General features: G+C 40.8%; 2 protein-coding genes across 2 annotated transcripts; one reads left to right on the top strand and one right to left on the bottom strand.

Moving 5' to 3' along the window:
• Nucleotides 1-684: 684 nt before the first annotated feature.
• On the bottom strand, nt 685-4,114 carry fitm2 (fat storage inducing transmembrane protein 2). The gene is made up of 2 exons (XM_041057280.1): nt 3,929-4,114; nt 685-3,198 (listed from the first exon to the last, which is right to left on the bottom strand). The coding sequence occupies exons 1-2, from the start codon at nt 4,099-4,101 to the stop codon at nt 2,589-2,591; spliced, it is 783 nt and encodes a 260-aa protein (XP_040913214.1). The 5' UTR covers nt 4,102-4,114; the 3' UTR covers nt 685-2,588.
• Nucleotides 4,115-7,748: 3,634 nt separating this feature from the next.
• Nucleotides 7,749-16,655, top strand: r3hdml (R3H domain containing-like). Its single transcript, XM_041052583.1, has 6 exons — nt 7,749-7,773; nt 10,256-10,650; nt 11,175-11,293; nt 11,391-11,493; nt 11,665-11,780; nt 12,275-16,655. The coding sequence occupies exons 1-6, from the start codon at nt 7,749-7,751 to the stop codon at nt 12,405-12,407; spliced, it is 891 nt and encodes a 296-aa protein (XP_040908517.1). The 3' UTR covers nt 12,408-16,655.
• The last annotated feature ends 1,114 nt before the right edge of the window (nt 16,656-17,769 follow it).

Genomic DNA, 17,769 nt, shown 5'->3' with positions numbered 1-17,769 from the left:
TGCTGAATTTTTAACGAGCTCAAAGGGTAAAAAATAAGGGGAACGGGTGGGGGCGGGAGGGGCAGGAGGGGGGGGGCAGGAAAAAAAAAGCTGACTCATCTGAAGGCTGAAGGAGTGAGATGAGGAAAAAGGAAAAAGCCTTTCCCTCCTCGGCGAGCCTCGCCAGCTGTCTCATTGTTTGTTGATGCGGCGCACTTTCCCCGCTCCACACTCCCCGCACCCTTAATGGGGAGCCTTTCTGCTTTTTCCTTGTCAGACCTCCGGAGTTTCACATGTTACAAACCATGCGCTCTTTAGGTTTTACTCATCATGTGAGGTCCTGGCTGGAGCTGTAAGCTGCTTTTGGTTATACAGACATTCTCGCAGTAAGGACTCACAGTACAGTGTTTTCTCCTGCTACAGAAACTCGTCTCTGCAGGTGCTGATTAGCAGCGCGCTGCAGCCGTGGAAGACAACGTTGAACCAAAGACGATGATCAGTGCTCCTTTAACAGTAGCATCGCCCTGCTGCGTTAGAGCCGATGATTAGATCTGATTTTCAGTAAGAAAAACTCCTCTAGAACAGTGAAAGCTGCAGCTCATTGTGTCCAGCTTCCTGTTTGATGTGGATATGATATAGATTTAAGATCGAACTGTCTGGAGAGACATTGAGGACATGCATTAAAGGGAACGCGGAGGTCAACTGTTCATGCATGAGCAGCAGAGATATTTATGGCACAAAAGAGAAAAGAACATATTGTAATTTTTTTTTTGAAGTAAACAAGAAGACATTCGGGTGTAAAGTACTATTTCCTGATTTGATTTAATCACAGAATTTGCCTAATTGTTATTTATGTTGTTATTTATGACGCTCAAACATTCAGTTGTTTTGTTAACTTGACAAACAGCAGATGACACTGTGGGGAAAAAAAAACCCATCATAACCAGCCACTCATTGTGAACGCTTGGTACATTTTGATTAGTCTGCAAAAACACCTGTTAGGACTCCACTGCTTCTTCTGACTGAAATCACACCACCTGAGGGGCTGGATCTGTGCTTCTTGGATCACACAAAGAGTTCAAGTCGAGAAATAGTAGTTGTGATTTGTGGCCATTATATTTCACTATAGTATTTTTTTATTTTTTATTTTTTATTTTTTATATTTCTATATATATATATGCATTTATTTATGGTGCTTTTTATGATGTTTGTTCATAAGCCTTAATTTATTCAGTTGCCATCAATGACAAATAAATAATGAAAATAAAACAGAGGGATCCTGGTTTTTATTTTGCCAGAACTCACTGTGCTGTTTCCACACAGTTACTAACTACTATGATTTACATTATGAATAATAAATTATTATTATTTAAAAATAATAATTTATTATTAAAAATAGAGCTGTAGACAAGTCTTGAATTTACAGTTTCAGTCTTTAAAAAGTATAAATAATTTCCTAACAATGGAGAACTGTAGTGCTGCTCAATCAGACGTGGAATAATCAACATCTGGTATTTTTATGGAAGCAGGATTGTGTCAAATCAACAACAACGTTCATCATTCATGTGCTTTTCTTAGATTCTGTAAAACAATGGAGGTCTATGGCACAGGGGAATCAGATTGGCAATACTGACTTAGTGAACTAAGTGGCTTTAATAGCTAAAAGCTAATTATCTGCATATATTTTCACAGCCAATTAATCACTCAAGTTTTTTTTTTCCAATGACAAAAGTAAAATGTCCGCTGGTTACAGCTTTTCAGTTGTGAGAATCTTCTGCTTTTATTTGTAAATTGAAAATCTTTGGGTTTTGCACTGTTGATCAAACCAAACAGGACATTTCACAAACTGGGCTTTAGGAGACTGATGGATATTCTTCCCTGTTTTCTGACATTTTATGGACCAAACGATGAAAATAACTGATTATTTCCAGCCTCATACTTTAAAGCATTTTGATTTTCAGGACTCGCCTACAACTACAGTGTGTATATGATGAGGCATTAAAATTATTAGTTATCACACAGCTGCAGTAAACCCAAACCAGATGTGATTAGCTCATTAAAATCCTACATGTAGAGTGAAATGCACTTCCACTGTATTTACCGTGTCTGATCTGACTTTGTTCTGACGGGAGTTTCCTATAAAAAGAGTGAACATCTACTGTACATTGGTCTGCAAAAATACATTTACTGTCAGTGCTACACACATGGAGCTGTAAACATTCTCTTGTGTTTCCACTCGGATATCTAAAAGCTGTGGTTACTCATCCACGAAAAAAAAGCATTTTAAGGCAACAAACTGGGAGACAAACTTTTTTTTATCATGCGAGCCACAGCGGCTGAAGGTGAGAGGCTGAAGCTGGACAGAAGAGCAGCGTCTTGCTTTTATCTCAGATTACCAAGAGTCATTTTGGGAACAGCAGCTGCCAAACACTGTGGAGGAACTGTGAGCCAGGTCCTCCTGTACAAAACAACCTTTCTGTGAGGAGGGAATAACTTAAAATAGCGTGGACGGCTTGGACCTGGAGACAGATAACATCAACTGTAGTGTGTTGTTTTGAGGATGGCTGCAATACTAGACACAGTGTCATACAGGAAAGTATGACTGCAGCTTAGGCATGTTGTTTCTGTTCTTTGGGGTGACGCTGAGGGGGGAGTCCTGGTGACAAAGGTTTTAGATACCAAACCCGATACGTCAGATGCCAGCCCAACAGGCCAAACATGGTCCCTATCAAATTTTGAAATAGGTCATGGAAGTAAATTGAGGTGCAGGAAAACATCCACACCCAGATCATCACGATCAGATTCAAGGCCACATACAGTAGGTTGAGAACCAGCCTGGGCAGTGCAGACAGATTGGCTGTCTTCACTGAGGCCATGGGGGCCATTTCCTCCATGATGAAAAGAGAAGAGTAGGACAGGATGAAGGAGTGCCCTGAGATGTCGTAGCCATTCCAGTGGAAGCCGGCGCCCCTGCAGGTGGCTTTGGATATGAACTCCTTGTTGATAACACCCTCGATGCTAGTTTCATAACAGGAGCCGGTCATGTCCTCGATGTAGAAGAACGTCTCCGTGCAGATGTACCAGACGGCTGTTGCCACTGCCAGAGACAGCAGCCGCCGGCCAAGGAAGGACACGCTCCTGCTGAAGGAGGAGTTGGACAGGAGGACGAAGGGAGTCAGCAGCAGCAGCGTCCACCCCCAGGACACTTTGACAAAATAGCTGCAAGAGGAACAGGTGATTCACTGCATCAGATCTGATCACTGTATGTTTTCATTTAGCTTAAACGTAAGTTAATTTTAAAGCAGCGCAGGCAGAGAGGAGTCTGAGGATGCCTCAGGGATGTGCTTCACATTATTTACATAAAGTTTACAAACGTTACCCACCACAGACTGATGGTCTCTCACACACACACACACACACACACAGACCAGGTCAAGCTGCAGCAGAAAGACTCCACAGAGTACCGAACCGAGAAAGGATGAGTTTTACTGCTCACGAATTCAACTTTCCATTTGTAAAAAGGAGGAATGTTTGATTTGTTTGTATTTCTCCTTGAGAATTAAACCAAACGATTGTTCGATTATTAAAATAGCTGCTGATTCGTTTTCACTTACTCAACTAATCGTTTCAGCTCTTAGTTTACTGATAAGGACCTTCACCCTATGTTCACTTACAGTGATTTCACGCTCGAGCATTTGTTTTCTTTCTGTTCACCCTCGTTTTGAATTGAACTTTATCAGCACAACACCCAGCTACAGTTTACCTTTGACCTACTTCACTTCAGTTCATCGTAACTTCATTATAACACAGTCGATAAAACTGGGAACAACTCCAGACGGTGCTTTTCACCTGTCTGTAGCAATTCACCTGTCTGTGACAGGTGTGCTCACTCGCACGAGCTCCATATCAACCAGCAGTGTCAAGCTAACAACACATTAGCACTACTCACACATTCAGGGCATTTCTGCTGTTGCTGAAATATGTCTGCGGGACGACGTCCAGCTTCTTCAAAACCGAGCCCACGAATGAAACGAGCAAAAACATCCAGGGGAACAGTCGCCGGGCGGCCGGTATCCTCCACAGTGCCGCCAGTTTGTTCACAATGACATCCACCGCCGCCATGTTGACGCTACTGTTTTTTTTTTTTTTTTTTTTTTAACTTTATTTACACAATGGAACTTAACAACCGGAACAAAGCAATGTGTGCTCGAGGTATTACACTGATCATAATCATAATAAGAAAAAAACTAGACATAAACAAAATTTTATTTAATTAATTAAAAATCACATTAATTACATTGGCTTTATTTTTCCACAGTTTTAGAGTTTGTGCGGTATTTTAATGTGTCTACGTGGGATTATAAGTTGGACATTAACATAATAAGGTTGGGTTGCAAATTCTCTGTGTATATGGAGTTTTGCTAATAAAGAAATATGGTTAACATCGTGCTTTTTCTTCATATTTTATCAGTAAAAAAAGCAAATTAAATAAATTAAATTTTGAATTTGAGTATCTAATTTTGTTGTTGCAGAGCAAAAAGTTTCATCTGTGTGTTGACAAAAACGGTTAACATAGAAAAAAACAAAAAACAAAACCCTACATCACTTTGAAGTTCTCTCTGTTACCTGCAGCCAAACCCATCTTCCCACAAAATCTCTCTCTTTCCGTGATAGATTTACTACCACTGCGACATACGTTTTCTCTCCTCTCATTTATCTGACGTACACTTGCCCAGAATGCTGAATATGCTGTATTTTGTCCCATAGGTCCTTTTTTGTTGTTATTTTCAAAGTGATTTTACTTGATTCAGCAGTGATGCAGCAAATGTTGGGCAGAATGAGTGTTGGTGCAAAGTCGGGAAAAGTCTGAGTCCACAGTCAGTGTTGGTTAAAAATGATGAATCTTGTGTCCATTCTCTCAACAGACATACATTTTTTACAAAGATAACTTTACAAAGAAAGGATATAATTCTTAGAATAGCCATTGAGATTACTGTTGGTGTGTGTAATAACAGAAAACAGCATCTTTTAGGGATCATTGTTTGAAATATTTTAAAGTACGAGAGACTCGGCTACACACACAGACAGACAGACACACACTCTCCTCTCTGCTCTGGGTCATGTTTGCTCAGACGGAGCCTTGTAGTGTGGCATGTGGATGTAAGTCAGCGGGTCAAGGTGTCAGGTTTCATAGCTCTTGCTGACCTCAATACAAATGCAACCGCAATCACAGAATCTGTGAAGACGAACTGACACTGAACACACCTGACTCCATAACAGACTCACTGATTCATGTTTCTCCTCTTTTTTAAAAACATTTCACTCAAGCTATTGAACCACCACCTGTGATTGTTTTGTCTATTTTGTATGTAAATCATGTGTTGTGTTGCTTATACTCATGATGGTGAAGTTGAGTCCAGCTCTTGCTGAGTCATCACAATTATACTAGAAGATTATAAATCTCCTCTCGTAGCATTTGAATGCAGGACAAAGTTTGTCCTTGATGAACTCCAACTTGGCAAACAAGTCTCTTCTAGAAATGTAGTCTTTTTCTCGGCATGCCTGGTGTTTGGCTGATTGTCCGTCAGGGGCCGATGCCAGATTACAAACTCTGGCAGCAACAGGCAAAATGCATCTAAATTAAATGGTTACATGTCACAGTCCAGGCATTTCACCAAAAGAGCTGATTTAAAGGGACTTCAGATTTCTGAGGTCAGATTTAAAAAACAAAGTCTTTATACAAGACAAAACATTTGGTTTTGGTTCACAGCTCGCCTCCGTGTATCCGTGTGTGAACATGCTAAAAGCAAACACTGATCGAAACCTCTTCCAGAATGAAAATCTCAAGCAAACATGAGAAAGGGGATGAGGCATGAAAACTCTCCTGCAGACATCTTGGCTGGTTTATCAAAAGGCTGCGGCTTTCCTGTGCTGAATGGAAAATGTCACCGTGAATTATTAAAACAAACTCTTCTTGGCTTAGCCCTGAAATGATTCCAACACTTTACTGTCAGCCTGCCCGCTCACACTGCAGAGAAATGTGCCCGTTGTTATATTTTATGTTTTCTTTCAATGACTGAATTTGACTTGAAAAAGTGATTTGTTCTTCTCAGAGCACAATTTCAAAGAAACCACAAGTAAACGCAATAAAATTAACTCATTTTGACAGATTTTATCACTGTAAACCTGCACTAAGTACTTTCATTTGGCTTCTGGGAGCAGTGTACCAACATTTAAACATCACAATGACACATTATAAACTTATTAATGAATTTATTGTCAATTCACACTCCAATATTCACTGTGTTTTTATCTTTGTTTTGGTCTCCACCAACTCCAAAGGGAAATGTTCGGCTCTTTAGCTGCCAAATGTTCCACAGTGTGTACCAGTTAATTGTGAACTGCTGCTGGGAAGGCAGTGTACAGTGGGTCTGCCTGCTGCAGCTGGAAACGGCAGCTGAGAGCAGTGAGAGTGAACCAAAACAGTAACAGTTGCTTGAAAACCGAAACGATGCTAAAAGCTGCTGAGGGAAGCCTCATTATCAACAGTGACCCCTTTTAATCCCCTGTTAATTTAAATATATTGATTAAAATAACTTTAATGTACCTGCATTCATTTGTCTATAATTGATAAATGTTGTTCTTGAGAGAAGCATTTAGTTTCCGCCACAGCTGACATGGTTTTTATAGATTATTCCAAATCCTTGGCTTCTGATCAGGGGGCTGTAAATCAGGTGTAAGTGCTGCTGTGAAAAGATTAAGCATCTTCCTCCACCTTTCTTCCCTCCTCCACCAGCTGCTGAGCTGACACCTGAAAATCTGTGGCTCAGGAACCTCAAATACAGTTGGTACAAAGTTAGTTTTATGGTCCTTCTCTGGTAAATACAGGAGGCCACTGAGTTCTCCACCTGACCTTCCAGACACGAACGGGCCACATTGAGCTTTTTTATGCAAGTGCCCTGCAGCGCCTCGAACCAGACAGATGATGTCATACTGCGCGGGGTGAGGGAGGGTCTCTGGGAAAACCGTCTGGTCTGGTCTGGCCGGAGAATCGTCCTTTCCCAGGTTTGACCCATTTTGGACTGTCCTGCACAACGTTACTCTGCTCAGATTTCCTGAATGTTTGAGACACAGTCCTGCAGAAATGTCCACGAGCCCCCACCTGAAAACTGCTTTGTGTGTTCAGTGGTTTCAACACTGTAGAACGGGAAACTGCTTCATAAAAATTCTTCTGACCATAAATGTTTAATGAAAAAAAAAAAAACTAAAGCTGTGAATTACCAGCTCTTTTACTGACAAGTGTATTAAATCAATGCAAATGTATTTGCAGTGATTTTATCTCGGCACATGCATGTTACGACCTCACCATGTGATTCCTTTGAACCAGAACTAAAGGGTCATGAAGCCAAATGGTCCAACCACACAGACGCTGTTTATTAGTCACTGAGTACTTACTGCAACGGTCACATTTCCATCTTCTGTCTATGTCGGCTGGAAGCTGCTGAATGACTGTTTAGACTGACATTATTATATTATTCAGCAGGAATCGCCCAAACGTTCCAGCAGTCCTCGGTCAGACACTCTGCGCTCGCTCCACCGTCTCTCTTTCTCCCGTCTTTGATGTGCCATGATAGAAATATTAACTATGTGACAGAACTGACACACATGTGGGCAAGGCTAAATTTAAACTCTGGATGCTGCAAGTACAAGGCTTCGCTTTCAGTGCTCAAACTCATCATCCGGTCAGCACGATAGATACGACTGTAAGGATGACAGTTGGACTGCATCGAACAGGTGAGATAAAAAATAATACAGGTGAGGCAGAAACGCAGATAGAATCAAGAAGTGCTCTGTGTTCATGGTCAGTTGTAGACGGTGAGTTGGTCCTTTAGGTCAAAGGAAAAGCAACAACAAGATGCGACCCCCTGGTTTCAACTGAACCTTGAGCGTTGCTGACCTTCTGTACGCCAAAGGCCTCAGTAGCCTCTTTGATGGATCCTTCTGTGCATTTTACACACAAAGTCACAAAGTCTGGCAGCGCTCTGCTGAGCCTGTGTGGAAGTATGCTGTGAACCTTTGAAGGGCTGACTTCAGAGGGCTTACCTGAGCAACCAGGTGACACACAAATACTGTGCATTCAGGCTGATTCCACCTTTTTCTCCATATTGAAGAAGAACGGTGATTGGATGGTTTAGTCCAGACACCCTGATATCAAAGTTTACCTTTTACTGTTATGATAAACCCTAATGACTTTGGTGATCACCTGACTTTTCCTGTGCTGCCATGAGCTTGATATTTGTGTTTTTGAGTGAAATATCTCAACAGCTATTGAGTGGACTCGCATGAGATTTGATTCAGACATTCATGGTCCCCTCAGGTTATTCCTCAACCTTTCATGTAGTTCAGTCAAAAAGTCAAAATTTTAATTTGTTCAACTGATTGTTGTGTTAGTTAGCGTTTAGCTCAAATGAGTAAATCATGAATAATTATAATTAAAACCACTTATGTCACTACTTTGCCACGAGCCACAAATGATGTGGTAACATCAGATTTCTCAGACTTTACTTATTTGCTATTTAAAAAAAAAAGACTGGTAGTTGTGACTGAGCTAAATGAACATGGATCAAGCTTCTTGCCCATAAACTGTGAACCGGGGTTCACTGTGAGTGCCAGAGTTAAAGAGCCTTTTATAAACTGAGATTTCTCATAGTCCATGACTTTTCCGTTTATCTTACATGTAGCAGAAGTTTAGGTGGGTAGGTATTTGACAGGACATATAATTTTGTATCCTAGATTTAATTTCATTTTCCAGTTGTTCCCCTGTGTTTGAGTCCTGGTCTCAGTGATCTCTTCGACCCCAGTAGCTGCAGAGCCAGGTGGTGCAGTGTATCTTGGCAGCATCTTCAGTCTCTCGTTATACTATATTACACAAGGATGAGGGTCTGGGGCTCTGACCGAAACCAATAACGGCTGGAGATGAACGCTGACTCTGCAGCCACTTTTCTCCCCTTTTTGTTTAATATGCATTCTTCACCACATCGCTGCGTCCTTCCCCAAGGCGTGCTCATTCAAACATTTCACTGTGTTTTACTGGAACAACTCAGGGAGGTCATGGGGCAGCCGAAACATGTTTTATTACTACTGTCACAGACTCTTGTATCATCATCAGCAAGGTCTCAAATGAGGAATTGGAATATCAGAGTCTTTTTATTTTATTTAAAACAAAGAAATTGTGTAACACTTCATCTTCACTCTCCCGTTTAGCATTCATAGGCAGTGTATAAATGGTTTAACAGCCGATAATGAAGTGCCTGTGAAGCATCCATATCTGGATACTTGTGTAAAGAGAAATGAATGAATGAATGACAGTAAAATAATTCTATAAAATTATATAAAATATAAACAACAAGTGCATCATCATGTGTCACAAACAGTTTCTTATATGTTTAAAGCGTTAATGATTTCTGTCATAAAACAAATCAAATATAATGCTGAACCCAGAAACAATGAAGGTGGCCAGTAACATATCTCATGATTCCGGTGTCTGTTGTGAAAGACAATTTCCTGCGATTTTCTCTGCAGTTGAGAGAGAGAGACAGAGACAGACTGTGAGTCCAGGGAGGAAGAAGAAGGAGCGGACAGGCGGGTTTTCTTCTTGGAGTCAAAACTCCCTGACACACATGACAAGCCAGCTTGTTTGCAAAGGCTGTTGCTGAAGTGAAGGTCTCCTCTGCTCCGTCTGCTCTGTGAAAGGATCTGATGAAGGTACGAGACTCAGCTTTCTCTTCTTCTTCTTTTATGAAACAAATATGTTGACTGATCACAGCACGGGCTGGTTTGCAGAGACATTTAACAGCTACTGATGAATGAACTGAAAGTTTTTTTTAGGAGAATGTGACTGCATATGTTAAGATTCTGTTTTTTAATTATTATTTATTTGGGGGATTTTGAGCAAATGTTTAAATTAATATTACTTGAGTTTGTTTGCATTGCTTGTAATGAAAGCTGTGAGGAGTTACTGAAGTAAAGCCCAGAACAAAGTGAAGAAATATCAGAAACATAAAACACCAGGTTGCACTTTTTTTTTTTTTGCTTCATCAATTCAAATTATTTAACAAAACACATTTTTTAAAAGAAGCTGTGATCAGGAAAAGGAATAACTAAAATTATGTTTTCCTATCTGTTTCTAAATTTTTCATTCTTTCATAATGGCCTTGAACTTACACATCAAGTTAATTTACCATTTTTCATGCATAACAAAAATCAGCCATTTGAGTTTCCTTCCTTGATTTTCTTTGTCAGTCTGATCATGATCTGAACTTCTCTCCTCCTCAGAGTTTTGCAGGGACGTGGTGCAGCTGCCTCCTCCTCCACAGAACTCAGATGGGTGCTGCTTGTGTTCAGCTCCTGTTGGCTGCCTCCCTGTGGACGATGCCTGACATGGGAGCTGCTGCTGCTGCTGCTGTGCTGTCGAGCTCCACAGAGCTGCTCAACACAACCAGAGCCGGAGCTGAGACACAGTCTGACATCAGGATGCTCACCGGAGCCGCAGGGGTGTCTCGCAGCAGACGCAAGCGAGCCATTTCATCCAGAGAGATAAACGCCCTGCTGGATTACCACAACCGAGTCCGCTCTCAAGTCTTCCCCCCTGCAGCGAATATGGAGTACATGGTGAGGAAACAGTGGGGGCGAGAATCAGACCAGATTACTTTATTATCTTCAAATACAAAAAGGGCAGAACACACAGCAGAATTCATTCATAGGTTGTAAAGGCGAGATAAAAATGCCTTACAAAGCCATCTCAAGAAAAAAACTCAACATGAGATACAACATTAATGTTCTGCTTGGAGTCCTGGAGGCCCCCCGGGGCCCCTTTAACAGCTCAAAAACACCTCGATACTTCCTGACCGTTCCTGATTCTGTGCTTATAAAATGGGTTAGTGAAAGCCCAGTCTGAGGCAAAAGGGAAGGGTTTTCTGCATCCACACAAATGGATGGAGAACTAACCTCAATGCTACACAAAACAACAACACATAACAACATATCTTTGTGTACCCTGTGGTACAGAAATCTTAAAAGACAGCAGGGAGCTGATGTATGAAAGTGTTTCGGCTTCAGTCTTATTTTTAGGTGAAGAGCAGAATCGATTTTTCTTGTTTTCTTACTCCAGTTCTCTCCCTCTCTTATCTCCTCAGCTCTGGGATGAGGGATTGGCTAAATCAGCTGACTCCTGGGCTTCACGGTGCATTTGGGATCACGGTCCGACACAAGCCATGAAATATATGGGTCAAAACCTGTCAATCACTTCAGGAAGGTAGTGCAGAGATCTGCGCGCAGAATCAGCCTGTACTCACTGAGACAAGATGATGTTACTAATTTGGATGAATGATTGAATGTGTTGGATGTGACAGGTACCAGTCTATCACTGATCTGGTCGGGTCCTGGTACGATGAGCGACACCATTTCTCCTACCCGAACAGATGCAGCGGATCTGTGTGCTCTCACTACACTCAGGTACAGTGGGCAGATTTTCTTTTTTCGAACTGAGCAACAAGTCAGGAAAATTGAAAATGGAGAATTGGAAATTCAGAAAATTAAAATTATTAGGGTGGGGGAGTGACTTAAGAAAAAGGGAAAAAGTGCAGATGTGGACAGGTTTCAGTTGTGTTTTGTGGCTCCTGACAGATGGTGTGGGCGAGCACCAACAGAGTGGGATGTGCTGTCAGGAAGTGTTTCAACATGTTCGTGTTTGGGAGCACCTGGAGGGAGGCAACGCTGCTGGTCTGCAACTACTCTATAAAGTAAGAGGGACTTTTACATTTTATCAGGAAACACACACATGGCCGATGCATCCCAGGTTCCCTGTTCTGTCTCACGTCTTCTCCATGTTTAATTACACAGCAGCAGTGTGGTGATGCAGCCTTTTCTGTTCAGTTCAGCTGTTTTATTTCCCTGAATAATTCACAAAATATCATTATATTTAGTCAGTAATGGAAAGTAACTAAGTACATTTACTCAACTAATGGACTTAAGGACAATTTGGGGAAACTCGTACTTATAGTATTTACATTTTCTGCTAGTTTTACACTGTGGTTTTGCTGCTTGTATTTAGCTAAAGGCTCTGACCTTTTTCTCTGTAAAATTGTGGTTTTACATCATACATACTTCAGAGACATTATCATCAGGAAATGCAACACGTTCTTAATTTTTAAAAAAGCTGTTAGACCCGAACACATAAGAAGAACAAACGCTCAACAGGGACCTGCAGCTAAAACTATGTTCATATGTGTTTCAGAGGAAACTGGGTGGGAGAAGCTCCCTATAAGACTGGGAGGCCTTGTTCTGTGTGTCCGTCCAGCTATGGCGGCTCCTGCTGGAGGAACCAGTGCTCACCAAACACAAAAACCAGACGCCTTTCAAGGTATTAACGCAACACAGTGTTTTAAATGGGTTTTAATGGAGGAAAGAAAAAAATACAAACTCTTTATCCATGTGAAGTCCAGCTTTAACGAACACAACCAGAACAGAAATGATGCAACAGATCCAGAGTGGTACAGTATAAATAAATGTTTATATTTCCATTGCTGTTGATCATCCACATCACTGACAAAACGTTACTGAAAAGCAAAGAATTATTTTCCTTTATGGGGTGAAAATTTGTTTTCATTCATCGTCAGAGTTGTTTGCACTGTTTTTGATGAACTTGTTGGTTTGAGTGACTTTTTAGAAGCACTGACCAAGAAATGAAGCACTTTTGTTGTACAGATTATTCTTGCTGTAACCTTAGATGTTATTGATTCTGTTTCTAACCTGATCAGTAAAACATTTTTCATTGTTCAGTGTGAAAAACTGTCAAGTAATCCCTGCAGTAAACCAGAATGTGTTTAATTCATGGCTGTGTTTTCGCCCGACTGAACATTAATTAAGCTATAAATAACCAGTGATGCTGTACATCCCTATAAATAATCTGAAGTTCACGACTTGTGTTTATTTTCTGCTGCTGCAGGAAGTTTTCTGTCCTGCATTTCACCTCATTACATCTTCTCCATTTACCCCTAAGAGACTTCCTCTGCCATAAAACGGGAGACTAATGCAGATTTTATGGTCTAAAATATGAGGGAATCAGCTGTGCCTCCAGACCAATCCGTGGACCCACACTCGCGCACACACACACACACACACACACAGACACATATGCAAACACACCAAACAGCAAGCGTATAAAATATGTGATATGGAAACCATTTTCTCCCTGCAAACAAACAAAGTTCCTCACAAACAAGTGTAAAGAGAAGCCCAGCTCAGCTCTTAGGGGACTGTAATAACTGTTTATTTAGCAGCTCATTATTCAGATGTGGAAAGTGACTGGACCTTATTCTCAGTTTTTTATTTTGTATTTTTTTTATTACAGTTAATAATCACGCCTGTTGTTTCTAACACTTTATGAAATGACTGGCTGTCTTCAGGCTGTCGTCATCAGTCAGTGCTTTCACTGGATCTTAAAGAAATAGTTTGGCGTTTTGGTAAATATTCGTATTTCCTTTCTTGCTGAGAGTTACATGAGAAGATTGATGGAAACAGTAGGATTGGTTTTGTCTGAAGGTAACAGAATCCTCCTATCAGCACCTGTGGATCTCACTAATTAACACACTCAATCTTGTTTGTTTATGAAAACTAATTTATGACTTTTTCCCTAATTTTGGTTGTCACGGTGACGACAAGACACCCAGTAAAACCAAAGCTTCTCAGCTTTTTGTAAAGATTAAACAAACAAGTAGTAACATGTTAATTTGTGAGCTTAAGAGCTGCTGGTGGGTGGATTTCATTACCTTTGGACACAGTTATGCTGATTCCCCCTGTCTCCGCTCTTTATGCTAAGTGAGGCTAACTGGCTTCTGGCTGCAGCTTCATATTCAGTGTACAGAGGTGACAGTGGTCTCTATACTCTTATTTAACCAGAGAACAAGTGTTTCCCCAAATCTCTAGCTTTTCATGTTAGCTGGTCTGTGTGACTACCAGTTTGAATCTGAGTCTTAATATTGTTTTTGAAAATAAAAGAAAACAAGTGAAACCAGTCTTTTTTTTTTGCCAGCAGCTGCTATCTTTTAAGCCTAGAGAGTGTGATGCAAAATTGTCTTCTTGAATTAAAACAGGTGTGTGATTTTCATTTTGGTGGGTAGAGACTGTGGACGTGACATTTCTAAATCAGATTTCAGACGGTGTCTCGACATTCACAGGTGTTTCTGGCCGTGCTCCGTGTCTGACAGCTGAAGCAGTAAGCGACTTTTTCCCCCCCGGTGACGTCAGACATCATACACAGTTTGTGAGCTGCCACCCTCAGTACATTCTCCACTCCTCTCTGTCTTTCATGTCACTCCCCACCCTCTCTCCTTTCTGTATAAACTCTGCTTTTTGCACAGCGCTCTTATTCGCTACTAATCTGTGTGTGGAGAAACCACTGTTCGGTGATGAGAAAGAGGGAAAGGCACATAATAACTTTATGTCTATTTGAGTTTCTATCATCATGTTGCCATAGTTACAGCTGCTATATAGATTGGTGTCCATACGAGCCTGGTTACTGTTTAACCTCCCCACCCACATTTGCCCAGATTAGGAAAATCAATAAGATAACAGCAGCAACACCGGCCTTACCTTGCACCAACAACACCCTTCTCACACTACAGCGCCCTGCGCCAAACTTCCACATTTTACACCTTATGGTGAGGGAAGAAAAAAGCGGATTTAAAACATATGCTTGAGAGGAGGCGGGTGACGACATGGTCAATGTAAACAAACAAGTCAGTTCAAGTATGGAACTTCCATTTGGTGAGTACACACTTTCTCGTTTTTATCAACTTCACTCGCTGGTTTCAGTGGAATAAGGTCAAGTGTGGCGGCTGCTTGCTTTCCCTTTTATTCGTGGTGGTTTTGTGCGGCCGAGCTCTGCTGGATCACGTCTGATTCAGAGTGGAAATATCATCGCCATTTGAGTCTGGCTTTTTTACACGGCTCTAATCCAGGAGGTGTGTCAGAGATATGGAGGCTGGTTAAAAAAAAAAGGCCATGGGAGCTGGGCCTGATGGTGAGGATGTTTTTGAAATGTCAGAGCGCAGCAGGTCTGGAGGGGTTTACAGGATGATTTGAAATGATCTGAGCATGATGCTGTTGCTGCAGTTCATGGAAGCAGTAGTAGCTGTGGTATTGGATGAATTCAGATATTTTTTTCTGCAGCTGGGGAACTGAAAACATCCTTTCTGTGGATTTAAACTAACTATGAAAAGCCTGAAATATTAAAGCTAAAGTAAAACTTTGATGAAGCTTTGTGTTTTGATGTGGCCACAGTCTATGATGCTGCACAAACACAGACACGGTTGAGGGTTTGAGGGTCTTTCAGAAATCTCCATCCATCTCCCTCCACCTTGCTTCTACAGGCTAAAGATGTTCCCTGTGTGACGTCTGTTTCAGCCACATTGTGCTGCCTCTCTCGCAGATGCAGCAGTTGGTGGGGGTTTTGTTTTTTTTTACGTCCGCAGTCATTCATCGAATGATTTGCATGTCACAAAGGGATGTGGAGATGCAAATCCTTTTTCACAAAACTCTGACCAAACGAGAAACAAATGATTAATAAAAAAGGGACTCATTTGGCTGAACAGTTGATGCTCTCCAGAACAGACGCTGCTGCAGGATCCACATTGGCCTGTGGAGCTAAAGGTTTTCTGAGAATGATGGGACTCACTCAGTTATGTCTTTCAAGCCTTTTCCTGAATAACTGCACCATTGAACAGTTTAATGGGTCAGCTTAGCTTAGCTTAGATTTTTCTTCATACATCTGCTTTCCCCATTTCTTTTTCCCTCTGCTGCATCACTTCACAAATTACTCCAATTACAAACAGCCTGGTCACACAAGACAGTGGCAGAGCGATGTTCATCTGCACGTCTCTGACTCTGACACTAACACTGATGTGTAACGTGACACTAACACTGATGTGTAACGTGAACTTAATCTCTGAAAGATTTTCTATATCATAAAATAATAATAATAAATAATAATAATAATAATAATAATAATAAATTTGTGGTTTTAGACGTTTGGTGACGTTGAAACTACTCGCAGGTTTGGTTGGTGATCTCCTGTACTACACTCAACCCCTCTGCAAATTAGTGGTCACCCAAAGTATTGCAACAAAGCCTGTCGCTCAAAAAAATCATTTTTACCGTAGACCAGCATTATAAAAGAGACGTCTGTTAACGAGAAACCTCAGGGTCAGTTATTACTGATTTTGTTATTAATCAGTTATGTTATTAATAAGTCTAAAATTAAGTTTTCATATTTGTAAAACATTTCCCAGAAACCACTGGGTCTTATCTTCATGACGTCAACCAAATATATAATATCTATGGGCTGAGCAGGAACAAATGAAGGGGCCTGATGGGAGGAGCACTAATACATATATGTGCAGTGGGCCACACCCCAGTCTGGTTTAGCAGTTTATGGATCAGCAAAGGAGGGTTAAATAAAACCGGACTCATGGCTCTCCAGATCTCTCTCAAAGGCCAACACTGTCTATGGTGCAAATTCATGGATTAAATTTGAATTTAACGTTCAACTCAATGTAAAAAATTTCATGCAGATTTACTTATAGAAATTAAGTTTCTTTTTAAATTATTAATTAAAAAACAAAAACTACAGAGACCAGGTGTTTAAATTAATTACGGAGTCATGTTAAATGTGAAAGTGTGGATTTTTTTTTTTTTTAACATGGAACATCTTGTCCAGGCTTTTCACAATATTTTGACTTTATCCATTGTAACCAGACAGAAGGGGGTTCAGTGTTTTGGTTTTTATATAACTTTATATAAAAACCATCCATGAATCTCACCACTGGCTGGATTGCTAAGCCGCACTGTGTTTGAGCACAATAGCAACATTTTCTGAGAGGATTTGTTTACTGTATATGCTTCACAAATCTTCCAAAACCAGGACATTTATGTTACAAATACATTCTTTGGCAGCTGCCTGCTCTAAGCTTCTTTTTGGTCTGGATCGGGTTGTACTATGCTTCTTTGTCCAAACACACTGCAAATCGCTGTTCTCGAGCAGATCATTTAAGCATGATGATTAAAGGCAAACGATTTGGATCAAGTTTTATAATAAATGGTCTGCGTCTGCCAATATTTACATCCTTTTTTACCTCTGTAAAGCCTGAAACTGCTGAGACCAGCTGACAAACCTTCCTCTTCGAAAGGTAACTTGTGGGTCATACAATACGCATAACTTCATGTCAGACACACGGGATTAATTGCTCAACGGTCAGCGCCTGGACAAACTCCCCAGCTCTGCTGTTGGCAGAGTCTTTTGGTGAATGTAAACATGACAACAGCCGTTCAACAGCCTCGCCGCAGATATCTGTTTGCCTACAAAAGCTGAATGAGTTGACAGCGGGGTGAAGAGAGGCCTGGTTCCTCTACACCCAGAGACAGAGTTAACAGCTCACAATGACTCAACCAGACTCACAAACGGAACGTAATCTTGTCAAAGGCCCATAACACAACAAGATTTTCCAGGTAAATAATATCTGTGGCATAGATCTTACATGGTACAGTAGTGTGTGAGCATAAGGATGTCATGATAAACATGCTGTATTTATTCCATGTTTGAAAGAAACTGCCATAGTTTCAAGAGGTGAGTCGGTCAAAATCTGTAACTGCTACAACATAATACAATACAATGACTGTAAAACCATAATCTGAATTTAATTGTGAACTGAACTGAAAAACTACTGCATTAAA

Source organism: Toxotes jaculatrix, chromosome 2, assembly GCF_017976425.1.
Source record: "Toxotes jaculatrix isolate fToxJac2 chromosome 2, fToxJac2.pri, whole genome shotgun sequence".
NCBI classification, from domain to species: Eukaryota; Metazoa; Chordata; class Actinopteri; family Toxotidae; genus Toxotes; species Toxotes jaculatrix.
This window is presented reverse-complemented; position numbering and strand designations above follow the sequence as displayed.